The sequence below is a fragment of the Neoarius graeffei genome, chromosome 7 (assembly GCF_027579695.1).
Source record: "Neoarius graeffei isolate fNeoGra1 chromosome 7, fNeoGra1.pri, whole genome shotgun sequence".
Classification (NCBI taxonomy): Eukaryota; Metazoa; Chordata; class Actinopteri; order Siluriformes; family Ariidae; genus Neoarius; species Neoarius graeffei.
Genome location: NC_083575.1, coordinates 63,291,701 through 63,304,328, shown reverse-complemented (window position 1 = coordinate 63,304,328; position 12,628 = coordinate 63,291,701). Strand labels below are relative to the sequence as shown.

Here is a 12,628-nt window from a genome sequence, read left to right as displayed (position 1 = left end):
AGACTTTCTCCAAAGCCACTCCTTTGTTCTCTTGGCTGTGTGCTTCAGGTTGTTGTCATGTTGGAAGGTAAACCTTTGCCCCAGTCTGAGATCCAGAGCGCTCTGGAGCAGGTTTTCTTCAAGGATCTCGGTGTACTTGGCTGCATTCATCTTTCCCTCTATCAGGACTAGTCGCCCCGTTCCCACTGCTGAAAAACATCCCCACATCATGATGCTGCCACCGCCATGTTTCACTGTAGGGATGGTATTAGCCAGGTGATGAGCGGTGCCTGGTTTCCTCCAGACGTGACGCTTGGTATTCAGGCCAAAAAGTTCATTTTTGGTTTCATCAGACCAGAGAATCTTGTTTCTCGTGGTTTGAGAGTCCTCTAGGTGCCTTTTGGCAAACTCCAAGCAGGCTGTCATGTGCCTTTTACTAAGGAGTGGCTTCCGTCTGGCCACTCTACCATAGAGGCTTGATTTGTGGAGTGCTGCTTGAATGGTTGATCTTCTGAAAAGGTTCTCCCATCTCCACAAGGATACACTGGAGCTCTGTCAGAGTGACCCTTGGGTTCCTGGTCACCTCCCTGGCCAAGGCCCGTCTTCCCCAATCTCTCAGTTTGGCCAGGTGGCCAGGTCTAGGAAGATTCTTGGTGGTTCCAAACTTCTTCCATTTATGAACGATGGTGGCCACTGTGCTGTTTTGGACCTGTAAAGCTGCAGCAATTTTTCTGTACCCTTCTCCAGATCTATGCCTTGACACAATCCTGTTTCTGAGGTCTGCAGATAATTCCTTTGACCCCATGGCTTGGAGTTTGCTCTGACATGCATGGTCAACTGTGGGACCTTTATATAGGCAGGTGTTGGCATTCCCCAATCATGTCCAATCAATTGAATTTACCACAGGTGGACTCCAATTAAGTTGTAGAAACATCTCAAGCAGTATTGGTGGAAACAAAATGCACCTCAGCTCACTTTTGGGTGTCACATCAAAGGGCGTGCACACTTGTGTACATATGATATTTTACATTTTGATTTTTAATAAATTAGCACATGTCTAAAAACCTGCTTTCACTTTGTAATTACGGGCTATTTTGTGTAGAATTTTGTGACAAAAAATGAACTCAATCTATTGTAGAATAAGTCTGTAACGTAATAAAACATGGAGAAGGTGAAAGGGGTGGGCAGACTTTCCGGCTTGACTGTATAACAATCGTGAAGTCCTGTGTCATAAAGTCTCTCCTGTGCTCGAAGGTACTTATCCCAGAGACTCCTTCCATAAATATTAAATGCATTTCCTTTGAAAAACTTCAACATATCTACAATTTTTCCATCTCTATGTACATTTTTACTATAGGAAAAACAATGTATTAGAACTACTGCTTTAATATAAAACTGTGATTTACCTGGCAGTCAGAATAACCTATCAGAGGTGTCCTGTACTAGAAAATAATCAATAATTCTGACCAATTTGATTCAAGAATTAAGCAATGCTGTAGTATAATATCTGTCAGCCCTGGAATAAATTGGCAACTTGTCCAGGGTGTACCCCCGCCTCTCGCCCATAGTCAGCTGTGATAGGCTCCAGCTTGCTTGCGACCCTGTAGAACAGGATTCATTCAAGATTCAAGATGTCTTTATTGATGCATCGCAGTGAATTAACACTGAATTGCGATCAATTTACATTAAAATCTAGCCTAGTAAACTAGACCCACCTGCCTAGCGGCCAAAAATATTTTTTGCCTGCGAGTGGGTCTAGCCTCGCACCATATCAACAAAACACCCCGGGCATCAAATCGTGCCCGCCAATCACAACGCAAGGTTTTTGTTTGGATTCTTTGGGCGGGCTTTTGCAGGAGTGACGACAAGGCTGCGCGATGCTGGAGAAAGCACAACAGGAAAGATGGCTACGGCTAGTGAACAGCGCACGTTTGACTCCGCTTTGGAATCAGTTTTAGAAGAATTAGACTTGGAGTTTTCGTTGAAACATGAGCAAGAAGAGGCTCTCCGCTCATTCCTTTTCAAGAAGGACGTTTTCGCTGTTTTGCCGACCGGCTATGGCAAAAGTCTGATCTACCAGCTGGTTCCGCTTGTAGCCAAAAGGATGGGGCTAGTTTGTGCAGTATGAAGAATTAATAAACAGCTTTGAAACATTACTTTTTGATTGTTTCTTATTTTCCCGTTATTTTAAATTTAAGGGAAATTATTTCACCAAACACTACTAAATAAAAACTCTCAAAAACAGTTTAAGCAAACCCTTGAAAAACACTTGAAAAAAATAAGAGTGTATGTTAAGTATGTGGTACAGACTCCAAACTTGTGGTCATTATCTCCAAACTTCTTAATATCTAGAACCTGTTTATTAATTAATACGCATTTTGAAAAATTATTTATTTCAAGGCCTCCCCCACTGCTTTCTATCGCTCTGACTACGTCACAGTCACTGTTGCGCTGATTGGTCAGAGCGTTGGCCTATACCCACAGAGACAGTTTGAAAGACAGCGGGTTGTTCCACCCCCACCCTTCGGAAATGTCTACAAGCGAGTCCAGACTAAATATTCACATTTAGTCTGGCTTGCCAGGCTAATTAAAATCAATATTAAGAACAAATTTAATCATTAAAAGTATCAATAGCAATCGTTATGTACTAAACTTATTGCAACATCTCATCTCATTATCTCTAGCCGCTTTATCCTTCTACAGCAGGGGTGGGCAAACTTTTTGGCTCAGGGGCCACATTGACTTTTGAAATTTGCCAGGCGGGCTGGGCCAACACCAAATTCATACATATCGAACATAAACCGGAAAAGCTTTAGTGTTATTGTAAGGCCTTCACTGACAGAGACCCAAATGCAGATCAGATTGACATTTATTTTAGTTCTCAGTCAACAAAGGCAGAGCAGAAAAATGCTTGCAGTTCAATAGATTGGCACATAAAATATATACACATAAACACCAGCACTACAGCAGCCACCCACGACAACCAAAATTACTAAGAGTTATACTTTTTATATTATTATGTCTGTAAACATGTGACTACCATCTTATTACAGCTCCAACATAGTTTTAAAAAGAGAAAGTGTTAATACTCACATTCACTCAGCAACCGCTGAGCTGTATTCATCCGTGCTTGCGCTGACTGGTTGTTAGCATAATTAGCATGCTTGGAGGAAAAGTGCCATTTGATGTTATATTCCTTTAAAACTGCAACGGTTTCTTTGCAAATAAGGCATACAGCCTTTGATCGGACTTCAGCAAAAAAATATTTAGTTGTCCATTCTTTATTGAACACCCTGCACTCACTGTCCACTTTTCTTTTTTTAGGACCACTCATTGTAAAGTTTTATCCTGTGTTCTCGAGATCATCAGTGGCACGGGCGCCAGAATGATTTCCATGGCACGCGCTGCACCACTCTGCAAATGTAATCTCGCATGAATACGACTGACTGGAAAGACGGATCTCTAGAACACCTGTCTACGTGATAACACTGATGCTTATAGTTTATAGATCTGCTCAATCGTGTTTATATGATTGTCTTCCGCGGGCCGGATTAAAAACGCCAACGGGCCGGATGTAGCCCGCGGGCCGTAGTTTGCCCACCTCTGTTCTACAGGGTCGCAGGCAAGCTGGAGCCTATCCCAGCTGACTACGGGCGAAAGGCAGGGTACACCCTGGACAAGTCGCCAGGTCATCACAGGGCTGACACATAGACACAGACAACCATTCACACTCACATTCACACCTACCGTCAATTTAGAGTCACCAGTTAACCTAACCTGCATGTCTTTGGACTGTGGGGGAAACCGGAGCACCCGGAGGAAACCCACACAGCCACGGGGAGAACATGCGAACTCCGCACAGAAAGGCCCTCGCCGGCCATGGGGCTCGAACCCGGACCTTCTTGCTGTGAGGCGACAGCGCTAACCACTACACCACCGTGCCGCCTATTGCAACATCACTACAACAATTTTAAACATATAATTTTACATTAGAGAACTATATATAATAATAAAAACAGGTGACATGAAAATAGATCAAAATCCGTATTTGTTAAGGAGATGGTACATGTAAGGTATGGGAGAATTCTTATATCTATTTGTTGGTATTTTGAGACAGTCCAGTTCCTGGTTATTTCTAGTGTTCCGTTTACTTATCTGTAATCTGGTTGGTGGCAGCCAGTTTCTGAAGTCCGACTTCAACAGTGATCTAGCAAATTTCAGGCACAACTGTTCTCTTCTCTCAGCTAGTGATGTCAGTCCAAGGTGTTGTAATGCTGAGGCATACCCTGTATATGTCATACCCAAGATTATTCTACAAGCCCATTTCTGGATATGTTCAAGTTTGTTTGCTTGAGTTTTTGTAATTCGAGAAGACCAGGCAGGAACTGCATACTCTAGGATTGGTCTAATATACGCCATGTAGATGGTTGTCAAATCACCTTGAGAGATGTTAAACTTCCTAATTTGTTTGAGGAGATGCAGTTTCCTGGAGGCTTTCCCAACCATCTATTTCACTTGTTCGTCCTATTGAAGGTTTGACTGGACATAAAGACCAAGCATCTTCAGACATGGAACGACAGCTAAAGGAATATTATTGATAATAGTGGCAGTGATGGTGTATTCCGACAGAAAGTAACATGCATGGCAAAGCATTTACTAATATTTAAAAGCATGTGATTCCTATCTGACCACAGAACCAATTCGTCTAGGTCAGACTGTAAAGTGGAAGGTTGGCGCAGGATTCTTGTTTCCAGCAGGTTCATGTCATCGACGTATTTCCACACTGGATTGGTGGCATTACCACCAATGGTAATGGTGGCATCATCAATAAGTACAAGAAATAGGATAGGCCCAAGTAAGGTTCCTTGCTCCACACCACAAGACAAACATTCCCAGTCGGAAAAGGACCCGCAGTAATGTACATGCTGTCTTCTATTGGAGATGAAATCAGCTACCCATAGCACCAGTTCAGGTCGGAGTCCCATGTTTAGGATAAGCGGCTACAGATAATGGATGGATGGATGTAATTAACCCTGCCCAGTCTTGTTGATAAAAAGAGATACATTATATGACGGGCGGCACGGTGGTGTAGTGGTTAGCGCTGTCGCCTCACAGCAAGAAGGTCCTGGGTTCGAGCCCCGGGGCCGGCGAGGGTCTTTCTGTGTGGAGTTTGCATGTTCTCCCCGTGTCCGCGTGGGTTTCCTCCGGGTGCTCCGGTTTCCCCCACAGTCCAAAGACATGCAGGTTAGGTTAACTGGTGACTCTAAATTGACCGTAGGTGTGAATGTGAGTGTGAATGGTTGTCTGTGTCTATGTGTCGGCCCTGTGATGACCTGGCGACTTGTCCAGGGTGTACCCCGCCTTTCGCCCGTAGTCAGCTGGGATAGGCTCCAGCTTGCCTGCGACCCTGTAGAAGGATAAAGCGGCTAGAGATAATGAGATGAGATGACATTATATGACCGCCTACAACTTGATCAGATGAATTACAATAATCCATAATTTCCTGTCTAGTTGCTCTTAACCATTCATGTTGTGTAAATAGTGTAACATCACGTGCACTTAATTTTTAAACTTGAATGATATTTTTATGTTCCAAAAATAGAAATATTAGTGTCGACATTTTTCCATGCCTGACAATACATGCCCAGTTAATGTTGCTGCAGCCAGGGGCCCATTAAACCCCAAAAATAAATTTCATGGACCTTCTGAATGTAATTGAACTATTGAGATATCTTTCATGGAACTGTATGTGAATAGTAGTCCATGAATATTCACCCTGAGTGACCCTAAGTCACCTTCATCTGAATGATGAACTGTGGGTAAATATTACATGACACAGGAATGTCCTGAGTTGCTCTGAACACCGACTGACATAGGATTAAGCTTGCTCTTCATGAGATTTATAGGAGTAATTCCTAGAAGTGTGCTTGTGTGATTAGGGGTCCTTGTCCTGGTTTTATAGCCTCACTGCATATGATCATTTTAGGTATTGGTTTGGGATTTTTTTTTCGTAGTTATATTCAACAAAAACAATCCCTAGTCCTCTCATATTGAATGTCAGGTAAACTACCACAAATCTCTGGTAAATCCCACACAATTGCATTTATACTATCTTTAACCTCCTAGGGCCTAGCGGTCACATACGTGGACAGCACTTTTTAGAAATTCAGAACAAGAATCCACATATGTGGACATACTTTTTCTCAAAAAGTACATCTTATCAAAGATGATGCTTAGTTTTTATTCTAATCAGGTTCTAATAAGCCCAAATAGCAAAAAGAAATAAAAAATGCATGTAAAAAAAACAGCTTGGGTCTTAGGAGGTTAAAGAATCTCTCTTCCCCAGTCCATAATCTCTAAGCACATTCTACCTCATTCCTGATGGACAGTCATAATAGGCACTGAAGAACTGCAGTGAATTTCTATCGTGTGACACTCCTGTCAAACCACATCACAGCCAACTAGCTGGACAATTTATCCAAGTCCTAATAGACTATTCCTTTAGTCCTTGCTGGAACACAGCACTCTGCACAAGGGAACTGGATTGCATCTCGACAGTAAAATATAAAGTTTTGCTTTGACGTGACTCTCTCTAGCACGTCTCACTCCTAACTTATTCAGCATTACTGGCCTTACAAAACATAACTATACGTATGTACAGTAGCCTTATAGCCTGATTCCTACTTAAGATGCATAACCGCTTCTTGCCCTTGGTTGAAAATATCATACACTTCTTTGGACTATATGTAGCTGCATTGCAGTGGTGCAGTAGTTTTACTGCAGAACTACTGCTGGCTGAACTATGATTAATTATTTATGTTAAAGCCAGCTGTCAATTACCCATTATATATTTTCCACTGGTTCATTCTGACAATTGTAAAAGAATTTAAAAACAATTCTTATTAAATCTTGTTTACCTAGAGTCCTTTGAGATCCATCTGAAACTAAAGAACAAAAACATCACAGACTCCATTTTGAAAACAACTGCTTTAGAGGTCTGGGGTGGGTTTCCCGATAAGGTTGCATTGTAGGGCTAAACAGCGATTTTAAAGATACTCTTAAGCAATGAACATTGTCTCTGTATGTGGTTTTTCCAAACACTCTTAAGAAGGAGTCTTAAGAGCATGTGTCCTTGATATAGTAACAGCATTAGTAGTCCATCACAGTTGTGTGAGATGTTTAAAGAAAAGCCTCAAAGACTGGATATACTGTACTAGCATTAGTAGTTGCTAAAGGCATTCCATCCATCTTGGCATATCATTACAGTGACATGGCTGCTCTGATGGCTTCAGCCATCAAAGTCTCTAAGGAACATTACAGTAGTGGGTTCCTGTTGCCTTTTACTGGATTGTTATAGAGGTTTTCTCCTCTCAACCATTCACACTCACACCTATGGACAATTTAGAGCCACCAGTTAACCTAACCTGCATGTCTCTGGACTGTGGGGGAAACCGGAGAAAACCCACAGACACAGGGAGAACATGCAAACTCCACACAGAAAGGCCCCCACCGACCACGGGGCTCAATCCCAGAACCTTCTTGCTGTGAGGCGACAGTGCTAACCACTACACTGCCATGCCACCACTAAAGGCGTTAGTAGTTGCTAAATCTAGTCAATGAGGTAATATGACATTTGTTTTTAATCAAAAGCCAATGAAATATAAAGTGCTTAAATATGTTAATATATTGTATTACTGTTAAGCATTACAAATATAATGTGGTAATTAATAATTGAAACTATTTTTACATTTTTGGACAATAACATTTTTTATTTCAAGCATTTTTTTAAGTTAAATGAGCAAACGTTCACCTGAAAGAATGAGCAAATAATAAGCTAAATTATTAAGTAAATGTTTTCCCTGTACCCACTCATTTCTTTGTTACTCAATCATGCAGTCATGATTATTTCAACTATTATCCACAATGCCAAGTTGGCAGTGTTCTCCCTTATATACATACACAGCTCTGGAGAAAACTAAGAGACCACTTAGATTTTTTTCTTAAATCAGCATCTCTATGTATGGCAGCCATTTCATTTCAATGTCTGTGCTAGAATTCCAATATAAACACACCTCATTTTACTTAATGAGGTACTGATTAGGTAATCACCTGAACCTAATCTTATTTAACGAGGAAAAGTATAAAAACCACTGCTGTGGTCGTCACTATCCTCTTGCAATTGGACCCGTTTGGATGGCAAAAACAGTGCTAATATTACCTTAAATTTAATTGGAATGCAAAAATATCTATTCATCATGCTAAAAGAGTTTAAAAAAAAAGTTTTGAGTTAGAAAAAGAAGGGTTCAATTCTGGCTTTACTGGCAGAGGGATACGGTGAGCGTCAGATTGCTTCCATCCTCAAAATTTCAAAACACAAGTTCATAAGAACAAAGTCAAGCAACAGACATTGGGGACAACAAAGTTACAGACTGGCAGAAGGCAAAAACGATTCTCCAATGACTGGGATGATTTGTTCAATTCCTTCGAATGTCACTCAACATCTGTAGGATGAGATCAAGTGACCTTGAAAAAGAATGGCAAATGGCAGCTGGGGTCAAGTGCACGGCAAGGACAGTTTGAAACCGCCTTCTCCGGGTGGGGTCGAAGTCATGCAAAGCTAGAAAAAGCCTTTCATCAGTGAGAAGCAAACAAGAGCCAGGCTGAGGTTTGCTAAAGACCACAAGGATTGGACCGTAGAGGACTGGAATAAGGTCATCTTCTCTGATGAGTCCAATTTTCAGCTTTTCCCATCACCTGGTTGTCTAATGATTAGACGAAGATTTGGAGAGGCCTACAAGCCACAATATCTTGCACCCATTGTGAAATTTGGTGGGGGATTGATGATCTGGGGGTGCTTCAGCAAGACTGGAAGGGGGCAGATTTTTGTTTGTGAAGGGTACATGAATCAAGCCATGTATTTGGTTATCCTGGAAGAAAATGTGCTTCCTTCTGCTCTGACAATGTTCCCTAACTCTGAGGATTGGGTTTTGCAGCAGGACAATGCTTCATGATACACAGCCAGCTCAATCAAATTGTGGATGAAGGACCACAAGATCAAGACCCTGTCATGGCCAGCCCAAGCTCTAGACCTGAACCCCTTTGAAAACCTCTGGAATGTGATGAAGACAGATGGATGGTCACAAGATGGATGGAAGATGGATGGTCACCACAAGACTGGTGGAGAGCATGCCAAGACACATGAAAGCCGTGATTAAATGTCAGGGTTATTCCACCAAATATTGATTTCTGAACTCATCCTAAATTCAGACAGTATTGTGTGGTTTAAAATTGAATATGATCTTGATTTCTGTGCATTTCAAGGTCCGAAAACACTCTTATTTTGACCAGTTGTAATTTTCTGCAATTAAATGCTCTGACAATATTTTATGTGGAATTTGGGGAAATATTGTCAGTAGTTTATGGAATAAAACAAAAATGTTCATATTCCTATAAAGCATAAAACCAGAGAAACTGATCATTTTGTAGTGGTCTCTTAATTTATGTATGTATAATATTAGTCTGTCGTGCATTTATGTCAAATATTGCATTCTGCTATACTAGAAGAGAGCAGTCCGGCAGAGACCATGAGAAAGATTCTGGACATGTATTCACAACAGTTCACAGCTCACTGGGAAGGAGTCATAGGAAATGAGCATCCCTGCAGGTAAGAGCTGACTAATGATACATATATTCTTCCTTTACTATAACTCAGCATACCCTTCTGAAACAGCTTACATGTTTCGACATAAAACACATTTTTCAGTTCTCAAGATGTGGAGCATCTGCTGACAAACTGCAGTTCTTTTATCTTCTATGGTGGAGAACACTTTCTCACTCGCATCTCCCCTGCCAGACTGGCCAACATCAATCTGAATGGTATGCTCCCCAGTTACATCTCTGTTTCTCCTTCAACACACAAACATCAAGCTAGTTCTTCATCTGGTGTCAAATGTTAAATGGCAACCAGGTACAGTGGGGCAAAAAAGTATTAGTCAGTCACCAATTGTGCAAGTTCTCCCACTTAAAAAGATGAGAGAGGCCTGTAATTTATCATAGGTATACCTCAACTATGAGAGACAAAATGAGAAAAAAAAATCCAGAAAATCACATTGTCTGATTTTTAAAGAATTTATTTGCAAATTATGGTGGAAAATAAGTATTTAGTCAATAACAAAAGTTCATCTCAATACTTTGTTATATACCCTTTGTTGGCAATGACAGAGGTCAAACGTTTTCTGTAAGTCTTCACAAGGTTTTCACACACTGTTGCTGGTATTTTGGCCCATTCCTCCATGCAGATCTCCTCTAGAGCAGTGATGTTTTGGGGCTGTTGCTGGGCAACACGGACTTTCAGCTCCCTCCAAAGATTTTCTATGGGATTGAGATCTGGAGACTGGCTTGGCCACTCCAGGACCTTGAAATGCTTCTTACGAAGCCACTCCTTCGTTGCCCGGGCGGTGTGTTTGGGATCATTGTCATGCTGAAAGACCCAGCCACGTTTCATCTTCAATGCCCTTGCTGATGGAAGGAGGTTTTCACTCAAAATCTCACGATCCATGGCCACATTCATTCTTTCCTTTACACGGATCAGTCGTCCTGGTCCCTTTGCAGAAAAACAGCCCCAAAGCATGATGTTTCCACCCCCATGCTTCACAGTAGGTATGGTGTTCTTTGGATGCAACTCGGCATTCTTTCTCCTCCAAACACGACAAGTTGAGTTTTTACCAAAAAGTTCTATTTTGGTTTCATCTGACCATATGACATTCTCCCAATCCTCTTCTGGATCATCCAAATGCTCTCTAGCAAACTTCAGACGGGCCTGGACATGTACTGGCTTAAGCAGGGGGACACGTCTGGCACTGCAGGATTTGAGTCCCTGGCGGCGTAGTGTGTTACTGATGGTAGCCTTTGTTACTTTGGTCCCAGCTCTCTGCAGGTCATTCACTAGGTTCCCCCGTGTGGTTCTGGGATTTTTGCTCATCGTTCTTGTGATCATTTTGACCCCACGGGGTGAGATCTTGCGTGGAGCCCCAGATCGAGGGAGATTACCAGTGGTCTTGTATGTCTTCCATTTTCTAATAATTGCTCCCACAGTTGATTTCTTCACACCAAGCTGCTTACCTATTGCAGATTCAGTCTTCCCAGCCTGGTGCAGGTCTACAATTTTGTTTCTGGTGTCCTTTGACAGCTCTTTGGTCTTGGCCATAGTGGAGTTTGGAGTGTGACTGTTTGAGGTTGTGGACAGGTGTCTTTTATACTGATAACGAGTTCAAACAGGTGCCATTAATCCAGGTAACGAGTGGAGGACAGAGGAGCCTCTTAAAGAAGTTGTTACAGGTCTGTGAGAGCCAGAAATCTTGCTTGTTTGTAGGTGACCAAATACTTGTTTTACCGAGGAATTTACCAATTAATTCATTAAAAATCCTACAATGTGATTTCCTGGATTCTTTCCCCCCATTCTGTCTCTCATAGTTGAGGTATACCTATGATGAAAATTACAGGCCTCTCTCATCTTTTTAAGTGGGAGAACTTGCACAATTGGTGGCTGACTAAATACTTTTTTGCCCCACTGTATTTTTTTCACCACTTATTTTCTATTCCTTTAGTTTCAGTATAATTGTCAGTGCATAGGTGTTAAGCAGACTAAGTGTAAAAAATAAATAAATAAATAAAGCATGCTTATATTTAGCTGTCTTTCTGTGATACTATTATTATTTTTGGATGTGTTGGCAGAGTAATGAGAGCACTGAATGGCACTGCACAAGAAGACTGTAGCAAGACTCTTAAACATAGAACGTAATTTGCAAACATTATTTAACAATTATTGATTGAATGTGAAGTGAATATCGGCGAATAATAACCAAGACAAAGTTGAGGTAATTAGTCACCGATATTCACTGAGCCTGAGGTGGGTAATTTTTTTTTGTATAAATACACGTGTGACAAAAGTGTTGATAATCAGAATATTGTCTTTGTTAGGATTTGTTTCTTTGGGGGGAAAATTATTTGTTTGCTCTCAAATAATGTTTTGAGTAATGAGTAAAACAGAATTGGAAAACACAGCAGTCTGAGAGCACTGTAAGCCAGGGGTGATGAAATATAATGATTATGCAATAATTTTTATCGAATCAAAGTGAAATTTGAGATGGAAACCCAGTAGGGGGCCTGACTTACATAAGTGTAAATGGAGCAATAGATTTGAAGTTTAGCGATCAGTTATACTCAGTGGAGAATTTGGGGATTTTTTTTATTACATTACAGGCAGTTAGAAGGCCATCTTTTAAAGCATTGGGTTTTGTTTTATTTATTTATTTATTTATTTATTTATTTATTTATTCACTCATTCATTCATATTTCCATGTATTCATAACCTTTCAAGTCTGCTATAGCTATTAGGTTAAACATCAAAGTAAAAAAAAGACATTTGACAATTTAGTGTCGAAAAAAAGAGAGCAGGTGACCAGAATGTCACTTAATTTTTGATACAGATAATAGTATCATTATGTTACTTGTGTAAGGAATAAAACACGACAAACTGTGCGGTTATACTAAAATTATCCATGCTGAGGTGGTGTGGTGCTGTTACCTCCTGAAGTACTTTATTTTCATATAAGCACACAGTCTGGAATGTGTTATTCTTCGTATACAA

General features: G+C 40.9%; 1 protein-coding gene across 1 annotated transcript in view; it reads left to right on the top strand.

The window, feature by feature from the left end:
* The window catches only part of LOC132888892 (cilia- and flagella-associated protein 46), a 251,873-nt gene that overhangs the window by 230,327 nt on the left and 8,918 nt on the right, over positions 1-12,628 (top strand). The window contains exons 53-54 of the mRNA XM_060924987.1: positions 9,544-9,643; positions 9,743-9,855. Coding sequence (XP_060780970.1) covers positions 9,544-9,643; positions 9,743-9,855 — 213 coding nt within the window. The remainder of the gene's footprint in view (positions 1-9,543; positions 9,644-9,742; positions 9,856-12,628) is intronic.